Source organism: Rissa tridactyla, chromosome 25 (genome assembly GCF_028500815.1).
Source record: "Rissa tridactyla isolate bRisTri1 chromosome 25, bRisTri1.patW.cur.20221130, whole genome shotgun sequence".
NCBI classification, from domain to species: domain Eukaryota; kingdom Metazoa; phylum Chordata; class Aves; order Charadriiformes; family Laridae; genus Rissa; species Rissa tridactyla.
In genome coordinates this window covers 1,730,240-1,750,864 of record NC_071490.1, presented here as the reverse complement: position 1 = coordinate 1,750,864, position 20,625 = coordinate 1,730,240, and the positions used below count along the sequence as shown (strand labels likewise).

Genomic DNA, 20,625 nt, shown 5'->3' with positions numbered 1-20,625 from the left:
TGTGAACAGGAGATAGATAACTGGAGTCGCATCCTGCCTTCCCTGAAAGAAGCACCTCAGGCAGACAGAGCTCCACATACAGAGCACTCCCCACCCTCTAGCAGCGTGGCTGAATGTGGAGATTGAGAGGACAGGGGCCAGTGGCAACAAGTCCCTGTCCGGCGTGGCAGGCGTGCCAGGCGTGCCACCCAGGTAACCCCCACACCATCCCAGGTGCCCTTGCAGAACAGATATGATGTTCTGCAAAGGGAACCGGAGGATGAGAAGGACAACAGCTTGCTGAACTTGGAGTTGTCACTGAGGCCAAGACGGATTACGCCTCGTATAACAACATCCTCAGTTATGAAAGAAAGACGAGTCCATGTAGTGGGGGACTCGATTCTGAAGGGAGGGGAAGGTCCCATATGTAGACCAGACCCAATCTGTAGGGAAGTCAGCTGTCTCCCTGGGGCCAAAGTTAAGGATGTCCAGCAGAAACTCCCTACCCTAGTTAGGCCTACTGACTACTACCCTTTATTGATTTTTCAGTTAGGCAATGATGAAATTTCAGGAAGAAGCCTGAGGGCAATGAAGAAAGACTTCAGGGTCCTGGGACGGATGGTGAGGGGATCAGGAGAACAAGTAGTGTTTGCTTCTATGCCAGCAGTTGCGAAGATTGATGAGAAGATTAACAGGAAATGCCAGCTGTTCAATGCCTGGCTCAGAGACTGGTGTCATCGGCAGGACTTTGGGTTCTTTGATTATGGGCTGCTTTTCAGGACGCCAGGCCTGCTGGCAACAGATGGCAAAAGCCTGTCTCAGAGGGGGAAAAGGGTTTTAGGGCAGGAGTTGGCGGGGCTCATTGACAGGGCTTTAAACTAGATTCGAAGGGGGATGGGGATAGATCCAAGCTTGCTACAAAAAGCCTGAAGGTGGCATGCTGGCACTAGACTTGGAAAAGATAGGGGGCGTAACCAGGCTCCTTAGGAATAAGTCTGGGGGTGGCATACAGTAATGCACGTAGCATGGGCAACAAACAGGAGGAGCTGGAAGCCATTGTGCAGCATCATAATGTGTACATTATGATGTAGTCGCCATCACAGAAACGTGGTGGGATGACTCACATAGCTGTAGTGCTGCCATGGATGCCTATAGGCTCTTCAGGAAGGATAGGCAAGCAAGGAGAGGCGGGGGGGTGGCCCTGTATGTTAAGGAGTGTTATGAATGCTTTGAACTAAATGATGGTGATAATGAGACTGAGTGTTTCTGGGTAAGAATCAGGGGCAGGGCTAACAAGGCAGATATCGTAGTAGGAGTCTGTTATAGACCGCCCAATCGGGATGAGGAGGCAGATGAAATATTCTATAAATGGCTGGGCGAAGTCTCAAGATCGCGAGCTCTTGTCCTTGTGGGGGACTTCAATTTGCCGGACATCTGCTGGGAATACAATAGAGCAGGGAGGGAACAGTCTAGAAGGTTCCTGGAATGTACTGGGGATAACTTCCTGACACAGCTGGTGAGAGAGCCAACTAGGGAAGGTGCCCTGCTGGATCTGTGGTTTGTAAGCAGGGAAGGTCTTGTGGGGGATGTGAGGGTTGGAGGCTGTCTTGGGAACAGTGACCATGAAATGATAAGAGTTTTCGATTCTGCGAGAAGCAAGGAGAGGGGTCAGCAGAACTGCTACCTTGGACTTCCAGAGGGCGGACTTTGGGCTTTTCAGGAGCCTGGTTGACAAAGTCCCCTGGGAGGCCTCCAGGGCAAAGGAGCCCAGGAGGCCTGGATGATTTTCAAGAAGGAAGTCTTAAAGGCACAGGAGCAGGCTGTCCCCATGTGCCAGAAGACAAGCCGTCGGGGAAAAAGGCCGGCCTGGCTAAACAGGGAGCTAGTGTTGCAACTTAGGGAAAAAAAGAGGATCTATGGCCTCTGGAAGGAAGGGCAGGCCACTCAAGAGGACTACAAAGAGGTAGTGAAGCTATGTAGGGAAAAAATCAGGAGGGCCACAGCCCAGCTAGGACTAAACCTGGCTTCTGTTGTCAAGGACAACAAAAAAAGTTTCTATAAATATATTAGCAAGAAGAAGAGGACTAAGGATTATGTCTGTCCTCTAGTAGATGGGGCCGCCAACATAGTGACCAAGGATGAGGAAAAGGCTGAGGTACTTAATGCAGTCTTTGCCTCAGTCTTCAGCAGTAGGACCAGTTGCTCCCTGAGCACCCAGACCCCTGAGCTAGAAGACAGGGATGGGGAGCAGAATGAAGCCCCTGTAATCCAAAGGGAAACGGTGAGGGACCTGCTTCAGCACCTGGAGGTGCACAAATCTATGGGGCCGGATGGGATCCACCCAAGGGTATTGAAAGAGCTGGCAGAAGTGCTCGCCAGGCCACTTTGCATCATTTATGAGCAGTCCTGGACAACCGGGGAGGTCCCAGCTGACTGGAGGTTAGCAAATGTGACACCCATCCACAAGAAGGGCCGGAAGGAGGATCCGGGGAACTACAGGCCAGTCAGTCTGACCTCGGTGCCTGGGAAGGTCATGGAACAGATCCTCCTCAGTGCCATTACGCGGCACATGCAGGAGAACAGGGTGATCAGGCCCAGTCAGCATGGGTTTGTGAAGGGTAGGTCATGCCTATCAAACCTAATATCCTTCTATGATAAGGTGACCCACTTAGTGGATGAGGGAAAAGCTGTGGATGTTATCTACTTGGATTTTTGCAAAGCTTTTGACACTGTTTCCCACAGCATTCTCCTGGAGAAACTGGCTGCTCATGGCCTGGACAGGTGTACTCTGCGCTGGGTAAAAAACTGGCTGGATGGCCGTGCCCAGAGAGTGGTGGTAAATGGAGTTAAATCCAGTTGGTGTCCAGTCACAAGTGGTGTCCCCCAGGGCTCGGTGCTGGGGCCGGTTCTCTTTAATATCTTTATCAATGATCTGGATGAAGGGGTCGAATGCACCCTCAGTCAGTTCACAGACAACACTAAGCTGGGCGGGCGTGTTGATCTGCTTGAGGGTAGGTTGGCTCTGCAGAGGGATCTGGACAGGCTGGACCGATGGGCTGAGACCAATGGTATGAGGTTCAACAAGGCCAAGTGCCAGGTCCTGCACTTGGGTCACACCAACCCCATGCAGCGCTACAGGATTGGGGCAGAGTGGCTCGAAAGCAGCCCGGCAGAAAAGGACCTGGAGGTGTTGGTTGACAGCCGGCTGAATATGAGCCAGCAGTGTGCCCAGGTGGCCAAGAAGGCCAACAGCATCCTAGCCTGTATCAGGAATAGTGTGGTGAGCCGGACTAGGGAAGCGATCATCCCCCTGTACTCGGCACTGGTGAGGCCCCACCTCGAGTACTGCGTTCAGTTTTGGGCCCCTTGCTACAAGAGGGACATTGAGGTGTTGGAGTGTGTCCAGAGAAGGACTACAAAGCTGGTGAGAGGTCTGGAGGACAAACCTTATAAAGAACGACTGAGGGAGCTGGGGTTGTTTAGCCTGGAGAAGAGGAGGCTGAGGGGAGACCTCATCACCCTCTACAACTACCTGAAAGGAGGTTGTAGAGAGATGGGGGCTGACCTCTTCTCCCTGGTGACAAGTGATAGGACGAGAGAAAACGGGTTAAGTTATGTCAGGGGAGGTTTAGATTGGATATTAGGAAACATTTTTTCACTGAAAGGGTTATTAAACATTGGAATAGGCTGCCCAGGGAGGTGGTGGATTCACCATCCCTGGAGGTGTTTAAAAAAAGGGTAGATGGGGCACTGAGGGACATGGTTTAGAAGTGGCTTTTGTCAGGGTAGGTTAAAGGTTGGACTTGATGATCTTAAAGGTCCCTTCCAACCTCAGCAATTCTATGATTCTATGATTCTATGCTGTCCTTGGCATTGCACATCTCCACACCACACTGTGCCAGGAAGAGCCCTGAGGAAGGAGTGAGGGACAGGATCTCCCTTCATGTGGGCTGGGGGTCAGGCCTTGGCCCTTTGGGCGATGGGGTCAGGCCTTGGCCCTTTGCACTAATGAAACACATCCAGGGTTACTCAGCATCAGAGCCACCTTCACCTTGCTTTTCTCAACCTGTCATCACTGCCTCCAGTTTCTGCTCTAACTGGACCCTGGGGACAACGTCTCAGTGGTGTCCCTCAGTGGGACCCATTAACACTCCAAGAAACTTTGGAGTTTGAACCTGACTTTGACTTCTTGAGAGGTTTTTTCAGCTTCCTCTCAGTGTCTGAAGTTCATGGACTCGGCATCAAACCCACCAGAGGGGTCATTAAAACTCCTTGGGCTGGTGCTCTGCGTCTGAGCTGGGCTGGGCTCCTGGGATGGAGGGAGCTCACAGCAAGCGGGCAGCACCTCAGCGAGACAGCTCTGCCCCGGAGCAGCTCCTCTGCCAAGCGCAGCAGGGCTGAGGGCAGTGCCTGGGTGTCTCAGGGAGGTGAGCGAGGCAGAGAGATTGCTTAAAGGTGTCAGGATTGGGAGGATGACTGAGAGCTCACTGGAGGAGAAATCCTTGCAGCCCTTGGCACGGTAAGCCTCTGGGTGCAGGGCAATGCAGGTGGAGTTCCTGGAGGCATCTCCTAAAGCTGGCACAGCCACAGCTTATGGGATCTGTAAGGAGGCGGAGGGGGAGGAGGGGTCTTGTTATGAAATGTGAATAGCCGTGAAGCCAGGGTGTGCAGGCAGGGGTGCCCAGGGCTGTCCTTGAGCAGGGTCCCTGCACCCCGTGGGTCTGTGTGCCGGGGCAGGGACTCTGCCGGCTGCCAGGGTCAGCTCTCAGCCTGCCCAGGGAGACCCCCATGGGCATGTGGGGAGAAGCTTTGGAGAAAGAGCAACCGCTGGCAGGGGAGGGTCCTGCTGTTGAGAGGGTGCTGCGTGGGTGAGGGCTGCTCACAGCTGCAGATCACTGCAGGACGTTCCCTGGAGATTTTTCAAGAAGCACAGCACGGCAGGGGCTACCTGCAAGGGAAGGATCCTGTTCTTCCAATCTTCTACTCCGGGTTGTCTGGGTGGGCGATGGGACAGAGAAATTCATCTCTCAGTTGAGGAGGGGGCACTGAAATTCCAAATCAGTTTCTCTTAGAAGTGAATAATCCAGGGAGGATTGGAAATCAACAACTGAATCTCTGCCCCTGCAACGATACTGCCCTCAGCAGCACAAAGCTGATCTCACAAAAAGATATGAATGAAATTATTCTGAGGAAAGAGAAGTCATTTGGGGGAAAATTTTGGGAAATGGAATAGGATGGGCCCAAAGAAGTCTGCCTTAACTTGCCAAGGTCTTCTCCTCTTTCAACAGTCCCTCATGCCCAGAGTGAACAAATGTCCAATGGCAGCTCCATCACCCAGTTCCTCCTCCTGCCATTGGCAGACACACGGGAGCTGCAGCTCTTGCACTTCGGGCTCTTCCTGGGCACCTACCTGGCTGCCCTCCTGGCCAATGGCCTCATCATCACCACCATCGCCTGTGACCACCACCTCCACACCCCCATGTACTTCTTCCTCCTCAACCTCGCCCTCCTTGACCTGGGCTCCATCTCCACCACTGTCCCCAAAGCCATGGCCAATTCTCTCTGGGACACAAGGGCCATCTCCTATGCAGGATGTGTTGCACAGGTCTTTTTCTTTGTTTTCTGTGCTGCAACAGAGGTTTATCTTCTCACTGTCATGTCCTATGACCGCTACGTTGCCATCTGCAAACCCCTGCACTACGGGACCCTCCTGGGCAGCAGAGCTTGTGTCCACATGGCAGCAGCTGCCTGGGGCACTGGGTTTCTCAATGCTCTCCTGCACACGGCCAGTACATTTTCCCTACCCCTCTGCCAGGGCAATGCTGTGGGCCAGTTCTTCTGTGAAATCCCCCAGATCCTCAAGCTCTCCTGTTCAGACTACTACTTCAGGGAAGCTGGGCTTCTTGTGGTTGGTGCCTGTTTAGGCTTTGGATGTTTTGTTTTCATTGTGCTGTCCTATGTGCAGATCTTCAGGGTCGTGCTGAGGATCCCCTCTGAGCAGGGACGGCACAAAGCCTTTTCCACGTGCCTCCCTCACCTGGCCGTGGTCTCCCTGTTTGTCAGCACAGGCATTTTTGCTTACCTGAAGCCCCCCTCCATCTCCTCCACAGTTCTAAATCTGGTGGTGGCTGTGCTGTACTCAGTGGTGCCTCCAGCAGTGAACCCCCTCATCTACAGCATGAGGAACCAGGAGCTCAAGGATGCCCTAAGGAAACTGGCTCAATGGAAGTTCTTTTTCCAAAAATAACCTGTCTCCCTTCTCCGCAAGTTTCCTAGACTTTATGTTAGGCAATAAGCTTGCTTTTTTCTCTTGCAATAATCCTGCTTATATATAATTTTCCGGGTTTGTACTACTTGTCTTGAGGTTTGATCCAGTTGTTTCTGACCCTTGCACAACACTGTGTCAAAGGTGACCTGTCTAATAGCAGCTCTTCAGTAAAAAGGCATCTCCCAGGTGCAGTGCCTGGAGGCTAGGTGCTTCCTCCAAAGGTGCTGCCAATAAAACATCCAAGGAACTGGTCTTTCAGAGAGTCTCTTCTCCCTGTGTTCTCCCTGTGTTTGGGGTTAAGCTCACTGTACTATTGGGTTCCGTTGGACCAAATGTTCTGGTTTTAAAGGCTCTCTTCTTGTGTCCACTGGTAGTGGAGATGGCGCATGAGCTCCTGATTAACTTCTCAGAGTGCTTCATATGTGTCAGGACCTACAGCATACAGCAGATTCTATGGAAATGAATTTGGATGTGTGAGGAGAGGATGGGGACTCGCCCCGTGCCCTGAGCTGTGGGTGAATGAAGACACAGAAGGTGAAACACCCACAGAGGTGAAGTCGCCCACAAGCAAAACACTAAATTGAGGTATGCACAAACAAGAACTCTGCAGTCCCCTGAAAGTCAGTGGGGACCCAGTAGGCATGGGAAAGGGAGAGGTGTGGGGGCTGCCTGAGGACCCCCAGGGCCAGGAGTGTCGTGCTGTCCTGGGGAGTGGGGCTGATGGGAGCAGAGGAGGGGGCAAACTCAGTCAGGGTTGTGGGTTCACCTAAATAGGATAGCAGGAGGGGCAGAGAGTGACTAGCCTGTTTAAATTGTTCCCATGGGGCCAGCACTGGCCTGGGGCTGATGGGGAGGCTGAGCTCCTTGTCTGCCCCACAGGAGCTGCTGTGCCCTTCAGAGGAGCTGGGGCTGGGGATGAGCGCCAAGAGCTCTGCAGCAACTGTGGTGGGCACTGCCATGGGACCAGCCCAGACCAGGCAGCTGTGCTTGGCTGGGCAGAGGAGGGGGCAAAGGGTCTGGGGAGAGCCGAGGAACAGCTGGGATGGGCTGGTAAAAGCCTGGGAGAGGAAAACATCAGTGTAGAGCTAAGTTGTGCAGGGCGTGGGCGCTCCAGGTGTGGCCTCACCAGAGCCGAGTAGAGGGGAAGGGTCACCTCCCTCCATCTGCCAGCAATGCTTTTCCTAAAGAGCCCAGGAGGCTGTTGGCCTTTGCCACAGGGGTGCATTGCTGGCTCATGCTCAGCTGCTTGTCCTCCAGGACCCCAGGGTCCTTCTCTGCAGAGCCACTATCTAGCCAGTCAGCGCCCAGGACGATGTCCACTGTGTGGCTAGATCACAAGCTGTCCTCCCCCAGGGACTTTCTCAGCAGCACCTTGGCCTTCTTGGAGATGAGCTCCACCTCTGTCACAGGTCCCACAGAGCTTCAGAGAAACCTGGGACAGCAAACCCCTCTCCTGCCAGGGCTGTGCAGCCAAGGCCTGTTTCTGGCCTCAGGGACTGCAGCTTCTACTCTAGTTGTGGGAACCCCATTCATCACTTTGTGTCCACCTGACATCCACTCCAGCATGCCTCTCCAGGTTTTCTGGTAGGACGTGCGGCTTGTGGGGGACCCACACTGGAGCAGTCCGTGCCTGAAGGACTGTACTCCGTGGAAAAGATCCACGCTGGAGCAGTTTGTGGAGAACTCCAGTCAGTGGGAAGGAGCCACATTTGGGGAAGCTCAGAAACGAAGTGTTATGAACTGACTGCAGCTCCCATTCCACAAACCCCTGTGCCACTTGGGGCAAAGGCAGAAGAGTTAGGAATGAAGTTGAGCCTGGGAAGAAGGGAGGGAGGGGGGAAGGTGGTTTTAATTGTGTTTTATTTCTCACTGTCATTTTTAATTAATTTCCCCAAGTTGGGTCTGTTTTGCACATGACAGCAACCGGTAAATTAAAAACATGGTGAGAGTTCCCCTCACACAAAAGTGCAGTTATGTCATCATGAAGGCAATTAGATTGGCAAGGCATGATTTCATAAAATGATAGAATGGTTTTAGTTGGAAGGGACCTTAAAGATCATCTAGTTCACACACCCCTGCCATGGGCAGGGACACCTCCCACCAGCCCAGGCTGCTCCAAGCCCCGTCCAGCCTGGCCTTGAACCCCTCCAGGGATGGGGCAGCCACAGCTTCTCTGGGCAACTGGGCCAGGGTCTCACCACCCTCAGAGTGAAAAGTTTCTTCCTGATATCTAATCTAAATCTACCCTCTTCCAGTTTGAAACCATTACCCCTCGTCCTATCAATTCATGCCCTTGTAAAAAGTCCCTCTCCAGCTTTCGTGTAGGCCCACTTCAGATACTGGAAGGCTGCTATAAGGTCTCCACACAGCCTTCTCTTCTCCAGGCTGAACAACCCCAATTCCAACAGGTCCATGTCCTTCCTGTGTTGAGGACTCCAGAGCTGGACGCAGTACTTCAGGTGGGGTCTCACCAGAGCAGAGTAGAGGGGCAGAATCCCCCGCCTCCCCCTGCTGGCCATGCTTTTTACGCAGCCCAGGGTGCGGATGGCTCTCAGGGCTGCGAGTGCACATCACTGGCTCATGTTGAGCTTCTCATCCACCAGCATCCCCAAGTCTTTCTCCTCAGGGCTGCTCTCAAGCCATTCTCCACACAACCTGTATTTGTGCTTGGGATTGTCCCGACCCGTGTGCAGGACCTTGCACTTGGCCTGGTTGAACTTCATGAGGTTTACACAGGTCCATCTCTCAAGCCTGTCAAGGTCCCCCTGGATGGCATCCCTTCCCTCCAGCTTGTCAACTGCTCCACACAGCTTGGTGTCATCGGCGGCCTTGCTGAGGGTGCACTCAATCCCAATGTTCATGTTGCCAACAAAGATGTTAAATAGCACTGGTTCCAGTACTAACCCCTGAGGAACACCACTGGTCACTGCTCACCACTTGGACATCGAGCCATTGACTGCAACCCTTTGAGTGCAACCATCTAGCCAGATTTTTGTCCAACAAGTGGTTCATTGGTCAAACCCATGTTTTTCCAATTTAGAGACCAGGATGTCATGCGGGACAATGTCAAATGTTTTGCACAAGTCCAGGCAGATGATGTTAGTTGCTCTTCCCTTATCCACCAATGCTATAACCCGGTCATTGAAGGCCATCAAATTTGCCAGACACAATTTGTTCTTGGTGAAGCCATGTTGGCTGTAACCAATCACCTCCTTATTTTGCAGGTGCCTTAGCATAGTTTCCAAGATGATCTGCTCCGTGATTTGCCAGGCACAGAGGTGAGACTGACTGGCCTGTAGTTGCCTGGATCTTCCTTTTTTCCCTTTTTGAAAATCAGCTTTCTTGTTGCCCTTGATGCCTCTGGCCAGATTTGACTTTATCTGAGCTTTAGCTTTCCTAACGTGATCCATGGCTGCTTAGACACTTTCTCTGTATTCCTCCCAGGCTACCTGTCCTTGCTTCCACCTTCTGTAGGCTGCTTTTTTCTTTGATTTACCCATGGTGAGTCCATGCTGATGGTTCTTAGCACAGCTGCCAAATGGGCCACACAGTCTGAGGCACAAGTGGAGCTGGTACTCCCAAAAGAGGAAGAGCTGGTCAGAGATGCGAAGACCAGTCTCAGCCTTGGCTGTAGTGACCGTAAAATTGTGGTCTCCCAGATCTCCAGGGAAACAGGGAAGGAGAGCAGCAGAGCACAGACCCTGGACAGTAGGGAAGGAGGCCTACTGAGGGCACTGGCAGGTGGGCTCCCATGGAAACAGTGACAGGGCCCTGAAAACATCCACAGGCCTTCATGGCCCTGACCAGCTTCACATGGGGCCTCCACCCACACCTCTGTCCATCAGCCCAGGAGTCCCTTTAAGCCCAGGCCTGAGGTTCAGCCCCAGCTTGATCTATGCTGTAGGTGTAAAGGTCTCCAGACACAGCCTTGCCTGTCCATGGACCTTGTTGGTTTGGTCTTGCAGGCTGACTTCCCAGCTTGATTCTTTACCTGGTGTACCATGAAATAACTGACATTCACTGAACGGCCCTCCGAGTGCCAGACCCCAGCTAATTCACAGAGGCCTAGGGCCTTTCTGCTTGCTTTCTCCATATCACTTGGTCAGGTTTTGGGAGGAGAGGAAGAAAAGCACTTGAGGTTTCTGGGTGCCAATGATTGAAAGTGGGAAGCAGAACCATCCCATGTGAAATGATTTAAAGGCTAGGCTAGTTCAACACTCTTATTTTCAACTCCTTTCTTGGCCCTGAAAACCTCCCCGTGGGGACAGTCCAGCTGGTATGAGGTCCCCGAGACCTTCCCTTCTCCAGGCTAAACAAGGCCCTTCCTCTTCAGCCCCTAAGCATCTTGGTGGCCAACCGCTGAACTTGCTCCCAGCTATCAGAAATTTCCTTGCTGTGGTGGGTTGACTCTGGCCAATAGCCAATAGCCCAGCAGCCACACAGTCACTCACACTTTCTTCCCCCTTCCCAAGTGGGACAAGGAAGAAATGAAGTCTGAAAAGTTTGGGGTTGACACAATAACAGTTTAATAAGCGAAGAGAAGAGATTAAGAAAACCTCAACAAGCAAAACACATGCCATCACTCACCACCTCCCACAAGTAAACTGATGGCCAGCCAGTCTCCAAGCAGCAGACTCCTTGAACAACAAAAACTTCACCGTCTTCTTCCTCTGTCTCAAGCCTTTATTGCTGAGCATGAGGTCATATGGTATGGAATATGCCTCTGGTCAGTTTGGATCGGCGGTCCTGGCTGGGTTCCCTCTCAGCTTCTTTCTCACCTCCCACCTACTCACTGGAGGGAGCAGAGTGAGAACTAGAGAAGGCCTTGATACCGTGCAAGCTCTGTTCAGCAATACCCAAAACACTGGAGTATTATCAACACTGAGTTTTCTCAAGTCCCATGGGCGTAGGAAACAGCCATCCTCCGGGACTTCTTGTGGTCTGGTCCAGAAGAGAAGCCGTGCCGGGCTGGCCTTTTTCCTTTAGGAGAGTTAGACCTGCAGCCCATGGAGGACCCCGGTGGAGCAGGCTCCTGGCAGGACCTGCTGCCCACGGAGAGGAGCCCATGCTGGAGCAGGTTTTGCAGCAGGACCTGTGGCCTGTGGGGGACCCACACTGCAGCAGTCCATGCCTGAAGGACTGTACCCCGTGGAAAGGATCCACGCTGGAGCAGTTTGTGGAGAACTGCAGTCAGTGGGAAGGAGCCACATTTGGGGAAGCTCAGAAACGAAGAGTTAGGAATGAAGTTGAGCCTGGGAAGAAGGGAGGGAGGGGGGAAGGTGTTTTTAGTTGTGTTTTCTTTCTCACTGTCCTATTCTGTTACAATCAATTGGAAATAAATTTAATGAATTTTCCCAAGTTGGGCCTGTTTTGCCTGTGTTGAGAATTGGTAAATTAACTGGTAAACAAACGATCCTCCCAATTTATTGCTATTGACAAACGTGGTGAGAGTTGCCCTCATGCACAAAGGCAGTTACTTCATCGTGAAGTCAATCAGGTTGGCGAGGCATGATTTATCCTTGGTAAGTCCATGCTGATGGGTTTTGGACACATTCTGTTGTTGGTGCCCAGAAATATCACCCAAAAGGACTCGAACTGATGGCCCGCTCCTCACCGATGTGAGCCTGTGCAGCCTGGGGTTCCCTGGGTTGCACTTTTGGATTCTTCCAAAGACGGGTGCACCACTTGCTTGTCCTCTCTCACAAGAGACCTCTGCCAATCCCATGACCTCTCAGAAAGGACATTCCGAAGAAATATTGATCTTCCCTGTGATGCCATTACAACTATTCTCCCTCTTATACAGTGCAGTCAGTTTCTCTGATTGTTCATATACTTGTCCTGATACAGTGACCATTTCTGAAGTCACCTTTTCAGATCCAGACTGTCTAGGCAAAGGCCCTTTCCATAATTCTTCAGTTTTCTTCTCCATTTACTCTTTGTTCATTCAGATACCTCTCACCTATGCTGCTGCTTTCACCTTCAGAGACTGAACAGCTTGACTATCTTTCAACAGTCTAATTGTCTCCTTATCCAGATCTTTAATTATGTTTATATCTATCTTTTTTTATCTAACTACCTAAAATATTTCTCCTAAGATTATCCCTTGTAGAAAAGCAACCTCATTAGTGGTAGCTTGTACTTAGCGTGTGATTACAGAATACGATTTATTATTTATGAAAACCGATTGTGCTTTACTTTTCTGAAGAATGGGAAAAACTCTCCTGTGCCTGAGTGCAGCCATGTCTCTAAGGAGCTCAGGTGGGAGATGGTGCAATGGAGCTGTAACCTCCAGCTGCAGAGATCAGTGGAGAAGTCTGGTGCAAGGAGCAGTGATGTAAGTCCCAGGTGGCCAATGTCAGAAATGGTGAGGTTGGGGAGGTGAGGAGCAAGGCTGTCCATGCAGCAATGGACGTCAAGGGACTGCTTTTCCTTTCTGCCCAGGCCTCCTGAGGAAACACTCTGCATCAATATCAATCAGAGAATGCTTCTATCACCTCTTCTTTAAAGTGAAAAGTAATAAAATATATCCTTCAACATAAAAGATGCATCTTTGAAATCTTCCTACTTAATTACGCTATGAAACCTCTCTAATTAGCTGTACAAGTCTTGAAGACTTGAAGAAAATTACAAAAGGAGAAATACCTTGTTAAGGCTTTCTGTCTTTTAATGAGCCCCATGGTGTATTTGCTGCTGAGTCCATAGACCTCAGATCCTGAGAGAAGGTTGAACAGAGTGCTCAAGAAATCAGAAGCCAAACTCAAAGTACCTGGAAGCGTTAATGAGCCCCACTGAGGGCCATTCCTGACAAAGCCTCCCCAGGGACTCGTTAGAGCAGATAGCTGGAGGCTGTGATTGCAGGTGGGCAAAGGCAGAGTGCAGGTGGCTGTAAAGCTGAAGAAACCCTTGGTTTGTTTGATGCAGCAGAAAGGCCAAGCCCTCAGCCCCAGGCCCTGGCAAGGCAGATCCTGTCCCTCACTTGTGGCCCAGGGCTCTTCCTGGGACAGAGGGATGTGAGGGGGAGCAATGACAGGTGTAGGAAAATTCTGTGACACCTCCTGGCCTCCCAAAGAAGGGGCGAGGATGAAACAGAGTCCTGAGGCTCAAAAGAACCACAGACGCATAGAATCAATTATGTTGGAAAGGATCTTTAACATCATTGAGTCCAACTGTAAACCTAACACTGCCAGGTCCACCACTAAACCACACCCCTGCATGCCACATCTTGTGGTGCTGTGCTCTCCCCCTTCCCTGCCCCTCTGGCTCCTGCTCAAGCCATAACCATCAGTGGGAGTTGTGATGAGTTGCACCTGGACTTTGGGGGATGGCTGGTAACAGTCAAAACACTGTCTGGAGTGGGGGCCTAGATATTTTGCTCCCATGCAAATATGACGATAGGTCAATTCTCTTACTCTATAAACAGTGGACAGAGCAAGAGCCCTTGGAGCTCTCCTGCACGGCAGCGGGCTGCATGACAGGACCTCCCCTTGAGCGGGGACGCTCACTTAAGGTTCGTCTCCTCGAGGCTGAGAGATTCCTTGCCGCAATGGATTCTCAGTAAGTGACTAATAGAGTGCTAAACTTTGAAATCTTAGCTAAGTGATGTAAAGGATTGATTGCGCATATATAATCCTTTAGACATAAACCGTTGACCAAGTCTGGGACTAGGATTGGATCCAGCCGCAGCCAGACTCCTCTCCGAGAAGGAGTTTCGAAAGCAAGTTGAGCCTCATGACTCAACGGGAGGGTCTCCCTGAGAGCTTGTCTGACCCCGGCCTCTATGCAGTAAATAATCAGGTGTACCTTGTCATCGAATCTCGTAAAACACTGTCGCATTCACTGCTAACTTTGTTAAATCACTGTTTTCTATTAATAAATATTTCACTATTCATGACCAGGCACCTTGGCTCTGTCGGATGCCTTACCAGTGAGCCCAGAAACCTCAAGCCAGGGAAGAGAAATGCTGAGACATTTCACTGCTGAGAAAGTAAAAGCTGGCAGAAGCCTTGGGACCATTAGTGTGGACGTCCCACCACCTACAGAAGAGTCCAGAAAGTTTCCAGGAAGAAGAGACCTCCGAGGCACCTAACACAGCCACAAGCCTCATCCTGCCCTAAAAAGGTATGCAGAAGGAAATGACTTCACACACACAGACCCCAGTTGTGAGCCTGCTGATGGACAATCATGTGCCCAGGCCACAGTGATCCCACAAGCAACCTCTAGCTGCTGGCATGTTCCATACGTGCTGGCGTGTTCCATACTGTGTGTTGCATTCATACCCATGCTGCTGGCATGTCCCATACTTGGGACCTCACAAGAACCAAGGCCGGTCATCAACCCTCTGCTGGCCTAAGGGGTGCTCTGGAACACAGGGCTTCAAACACCTCTGACCTTGCTCATGGTCTCTCAGGTCCTCAGGCAGCAGCACCCTCACAACTGGCATTCAGGCCATACGCCTGCTGCGGGGCTATCAAGGACTCAGGCAGAAGTGACCTCCCAAGCACCGAGCTCATCCATGAGGCTGGTGCTGGCCTATCGGGCACTCAGACAGCAGTGACCTCCAAAGCAGTATCAGAGAGATCTGCCTGTTTCTGGTCTATCAGAGATTCTGGCAGCACTGACCTCATAACCAACATCCACACCATGTGCCTGCTGCTGGCCTGTCAGGTACTCATGGAGAAAGAACCTCATAGGCACCGAACCCAGCCTTGAGCCTGGGGTTGGCCTGCCACCTGCAGAGACAGGGGTGACCCCAAAATGAGCATCCAAAGCAGATGCCTGCTGTTATAGCAGCAGTGACCTCACAATCAACATGCCAGACCTTGGCCTGCTGCTGGACTGGGGTTCTCAGGCAGAAGGGACCTCACAAGCATCTACTCTAATCATAGAGCCTTTTGCTGGACTGCCATGTCCTCACAGAATCATGTAGATTGAAAGGGATCTTTGGAGATCATCTAGATCAATCCCCCTGCCCTAAAGGGAGTCAGCCAGAGCAGGTCACGTAAGAAGATGTCCAGGCTGGTTTTAAGTATCTCCACGAATGGACACTCCACAGCCTCTCAGGGCAGCCTGTGCCAGGGTCATGCGCCCTTGATGCCGAAACATGTTTTCTTGAGTTCACTTGGAATTTCTTGGTTTTGAGGATTGGGGCCTAGCACATAAGCCCTGTGTGAGGACGGTGAGGGACACGGGCTTCTTCAACCTGGTGAACCTCCTCCAGTGAGGGTCACCGTCCAAAAGGGATAACCTCACTCGAAGTATGGGAGAGAGATGGGTGGGACAGGATAGATATAAACACATGGAAGGATTTTGCTGAAGAGATTCTTAGCCTGCTGAAAGACCAGGGCATTCTTCCAACTGCCTGAAGCTCAAAGCAGCACCTGGGTAGTTTAGAGGGATGTGACTGAGCGAGGAGTAAGTGACGGGGAAACTGGAGAGCAATGGGGAGGCTGGCCCTGCTGCCCCAGTAATGGTTCGATGGGCCCACCATGCTGGAACCGCATGGGACAGGTGTGCTCGAGGGTGGGGAGACATCCCCCCGGCAAAGTGCCCTGGCAGCCCTCAGGGCTCTGTCCCCCTCAGCCCGCCTGTTCTGGTGGCCTCCCCCAGTGCCTGGGCCACAGATGGTCTGTGTCCCCTCAGTGCCAGCCCCTCTCCCCAGGCCAGCACAGGAGTCCTGGTCCAGGCACAGAGCAGCCTGTCCAGAGTGGGGGCCTGCAGGAAGAGGTTTCTCCTTCTCAAGGATTCCTCCCTGCAAGCACAGAAATGCTCCCTTGCCCTTCTCCAGGGACACCCCTTCTCCCCAGAGAGCCTTTCCCCAGGTGAGCGTGTCCAGGCTGGCCTGGCTGGACATTCCTGGTTCCCACCCCGTGCTCCCTGCAGGGCCCTGAGCTGCTGTTTCTGCTCTGCAGAGGGAGGGGGCTGTGGTGCCCTGAGGCCATGGGGTGACCCTGCACTGGCCATGCTGGTCGGGGTGAGGAGCAGAACTTGCCAGAAAGGGATCACTGCTGCTAAGCCCCCTTCCATCTTCCCTCATTGCTCAGTAGCCAAGGACAGGGCTTGGCAGGACCAAGGGGTGTCTTCAGTTTCACAAAGGGCAGGGAAGGGCTGCACTAGATCAATCCCGCAGGGTTTCCAGGACAGTGGACTGAACCATTGTTTAGTCTTATGTCCCTTTGGCCTGCTGCCTCCTGGCATTGCAGGGGCCTCGTTAGCCCATGGGCTCTTCAGGTTCACCTTTCCTTCAAGGACACTCCACCTTGGATGGTCAGTCATTTTATGAGGTGCCACTCGTTGCTCACCCAGACTCACATGCTTTTCTGGGAGATCCCCTGAGCTCTGCTGGCAACTCCAAGTTCCTCTCTAGGATAGCATTGGCCATCAGCCGCACCACAAGTGGGACAGTACCAGGAAGGACAATCAAAAGCCATTTGCACTCTTCTTGGACATGTGCCACCAATATCTTTATCAAAGATCTGAATGAGGGGATTGAGTGCACCCTCAGTAAGTTTGCAGATGACACCAAGCTAGGTGGGAGTGTTGATCTGCTGGAGGGTAGGAAGGCTCTACAGAGGGACCTGGACAGGCTGGATCCATGGGCCAAGGCCAACTGTATGAGGTTTAATAAGGCCAAGTGCCAGGTCCTGCATTTCGGTCACAACAATCCCAAGCAACACTACAGGCTTGGGGCAGAGTGGCTGGAAAGCTGCTCGGCAGAAAAGGACCTGGGGGTGCTGGTGGATGGCCAGCTTAACACGAGCCAGCAGCGTGCCCAGGTGGCCAAGAAGGCCATCAGCATTCTGGCTTGTATCAGGAACAGCGTGGCCAGCAGGAGCAGGGAAGTGATCGTGCCTCTGTACTCTGGTGAGGCCTCACCTCGAGTGCTGTGTTCAGTTCTGGGCCCCTCTGTACAAGAGGGACATTGAGGTGCTGGAGCGTGGCCAGAGGAGAGCTACCAGGCTGGTGAGGGGTCTGGAGACCAGGGCATATGAGGAGAGGCTGAGGGAGCTGGGCATGTTTAGCTTGGAGAAGAGGAGGCTGAGGGGAGACCTCATTGCCCTCTACAACTACCTGAAAGGAGGGTGGAGAGAGGGGGGTGTTGGCCTCTTCTCCCAGGTGAATAACGACAGAACCAGAGGAAATGGTCTGAAGCTGCGGCAGGGGAGGTTTAGATTAGATATCAGGAAGAATGACTTTACTGAAAGAGTGGTCAGGCACTGGAACAGCCTGCCCAGGGAGGTGGTTGAGTCCCCATCCCTCGAGGTATTTAAGAAATGTCTACATTTGGCACTTCAGGGCATGCTCTGAAGGGCAGAGATTGTAGGTTGTTTGTTTGCGGGTTGGTTTTTTTTTTGGTGTGTGTATGGTTGGACTGGATGATCTCAAAGGTCCTTTCCAACCATGAAGATTCTATGATTACATGATTCTATGATTCTAGGCCCAGCCCTTGGTCCCTAACAGATTCCCCTGCAACTCTGACCCTGTCCCCCTGAGTCTGTGGAGAGCCCCAGAACACCAAGAGAGCTTTTCATGGAACAGTTCCTTGGGTGCGTTCCTGATACCAGCTTTGGAAGAGCCATCCAACCTCTACCGCTGCCTTGAGGAGTCCCGTTAGTGACAGTGGTGCCAGTAGGAAGGCCCCCTCTGACACAGTGGTTCACATGGCCTGTTCCTGCCTGCAGCCACAGGGATGCCGCTGTAGAGACATCAGGACGGTCACAAGGTACACGAGACCTTAGGGGGAACACAAAGGCAAGGGCACAGCAGGACAGTGGGGGTGTGAGGAGAAACCAGCACTGGAAAGGCCACGTCCTGCTGCTGTCCTTGGCCATGGCTCCAGGGAAGCAGCAGCCCTGACTCGCAGACAGCAGAGGCAGAGTGCCCAGCGAGGCAGCCGGGGCAGCCCCAAGGGCCCCCAGGGCAGATCCTCCATGGAGCAGATGGGCATTTTCCTCCTGAACCCCTCCTGCATGCTGGGGCTGCTCGGCCAGCTCCGGAGGAGAAGTGAAGAGATGGAAGCAGAAACTAATAATTTTCTGCTGGCTTCTTTATTGAGTTTATCTAACCAGGGAGCGCAGATCCATACATACCTTAGGTATTTGGGTCAAGAGAAAAACATGTAGGAGACCAAGAAGAAAATCACAGGTATAAAGCAAACAAACAAACAAAACAACAACAACAAAACATTGAAAAAACACAACGAAATAAGAAAGACAAATATGAAGACTAGTTAGTCCTGCTTTTTCCTGATGTACAGTTGGAGCCGTAGTGGTATAATGGCCACCTTATTAATCTGAAGTAGACACCATTAAAATAGTTTCAAAACTCCATCCTTGACTTCCATGTTCCTCATGCTGTAGATGAGGGGGTTCACTGCTGGAGGCACCACTGAGTACAGCACTGTGATCACCAGATCCAGGGATGGGAAAGAGATGGAGGGGGGCTTCAGGTAAGCAAAAATGCCTGTGCTGACAAACAGGGAGACCACGGCCAGGTGAGGGAGGCACGTGGAAAAGGCTTTGTGCCGTCCCTGCTCAGAGGGGATCCTCAGCACGACCCTGAAGATCTGCACATAGGACAGCACGATGAACACAAAACACACAAAAGCTGAAAAGCAACTTAATATGAGAAGCCCAGCTTCCCTGAGGTAGGCATCTGAGCAGGAGAGCTTGAGGATCTGGGGGATTTCACAGAAGAACTGGTCCACAGCATTGCCCTGGCAGAGGGGTAGGGAAAATGTACTGGCCGTGTGCAGGAGAGCATTGAGAAACCCAGTGCCCCAGGCAGCTGCTGCCATGTGGACACAAGCTCTGCTGCCCAGGAGGGTCCCGTAGTGCAGGGGTTTGCAGATGGCAACGTAGCGGTCATAGGACATGACAGTGAGAAGATAAACCTCTGTTGCAGCACAGAAAACAAAGAAAAAGACCTGTGCAACACATCCCAAGTAGGAAATATCACTGATGTCCCAGAGAGAATTGGCCATGGCTTTGGGGACAGTGGTGGAGATGGAGCCCAGGTCAAGGAGGGTGAGGTTGAGGAGGAAGAAGTACATGGGGGTGTGGAGGTGGTGGTCACAGGCGATGGTGGTGATGATGAGGCCGTTGGCCAGGAGGGCAGCCAGGTAGGTGCCCAGGAAGAGCCCAAAGTGCAAGAGCTGCAGCTCCCGTGTGTCTGCCAATGGCAGGAGGAGGAACTGGGTGATGGAGCTGCCATTGGACATTTGTTCACTCTGGGCATGAGGGACTGTTGAAAGAGGAGAAGACCTTGGCAAGTTAAGGCAGACTTCTTTGGGCCCATCCTATTCCATTTCCCAAAGTTTTCCCCCAAATGACTTCTCTTTCCTCAGAATAATTTCATTCATATCTTTTTGTGAGATCAGCTTTGTGCTGCTGAGGGCAGTATCGTTGCAGGGGCAGAGATTCAGTTGTTGATTTCCAATCCTCCCTGGATTATTCACTTCTAAGAGAAACAGATTTGGAATTTCAGTGCCCCCTCCTCAACTGAGAGATGAATTTCTCTGTCCCATCGCCCACCCAGACAACCCGGAGTAGAAGATTGGAAGAACAGGATCCTTCCCTTGCAGGTAGCCCCTGCCGTGCTGTGCTTCTTGAAAAATCTCCAGGGAACGTCCTGCAGTGATCTGCAGCTGTGAGCAGCCCTCACCCACGCAGCACCCTCTCAACAGCAGGACCCTCCCCTGCCAGCGGTTGCTCTTTCTCCAAAGCTTCTCCCCACATGCCCATGGGGGTCTCCCTGGGCAGGCTGAGAGCTGACCCTGGCAGCCGGCAGAGTCCCTGCCCCGGCACACAGACCCACGGGGTGCAGGGACCCTGCTCAAGGACAGCCCTGGGCACCCCTGCCTGCACACCCTGGCTTCACGGCTATTCACATTTCATAACAAGACCCCTCCTCCCCCTCCGCCTCCTTACAGATCCCATAAGCTGTGGCTGTGCCAGCTTTAGGAGATGCCTCCAGGAACTCCACCTGCATTGCCCTGCACCCAGAGGCTTACTGTGCCAAGGGCTGCAAGGATTTCTCCTCCAGTGAGCTCTCAGTCATCCTCCCAATCCTGACACCTTTAAGCAATCTCTCTGCCTCACTCATCTCCCTGAGACACCCAGGCAGTGCCCTCAGACCTGCTGCGCTTGGCAGAGGAGCTGCTCGGGGGCAGAGCTGTCTCGCTGAGGCGCTGCCCGCTTGCTGTGAGCTCCCTCCATCCCAGGAGCCCAGCCCAGCTCAGACGCAGAGGACCAGCCCAAGGAGTTTTAATGACCCCTCTGGTGGGACTGATGCTGAGTCCACGAGCCTCAGACACTGAGAGGAAGCTGAAAAAACCTCTCAAGAAGTCAAAGTCAGGTTCAAACTCCAAAGTTTCTTGGAGT

The 20,625-nt window shown here is 52.4% G+C and overlaps 2 protein-coding genes across 2 annotated transcripts; one reads left to right on the top strand and one right to left on the bottom strand.

The window, feature by feature from the left end:
• Positions 1–5,308: 5,308 nt before the first annotated feature.
• Positions 5,309–6,416, top strand: LOC128901500 (olfactory receptor 14J1-like; the record flags this gene model as incomplete). The annotated part of the gene is made up of 2 exons (XM_054183543.1): positions 5,309–6,196; positions 6,408–6,416. Coding segments are annotated over 2 exons (897 nt in total), but the record flags the coding sequence as incomplete, so codon positions are not given.
• Positions 6,417–17,959: 11,543 nt separating this feature from the next.
• LOC128901398 (olfactory receptor 14J1-like) lies at positions 17,960–19,082 on the bottom strand (the record flags this gene model as incomplete). The annotated part of the gene is made up of 2 exons (XM_054183355.1): positions 17,960–17,977; positions 18,621–19,082. Coding segments are annotated over 2 exons (480 nt in total), but the record flags the coding sequence as incomplete, so codon positions are not given.
• Between the last annotated feature and the right edge of the window lie 1,543 nt (positions 19,083–20,625).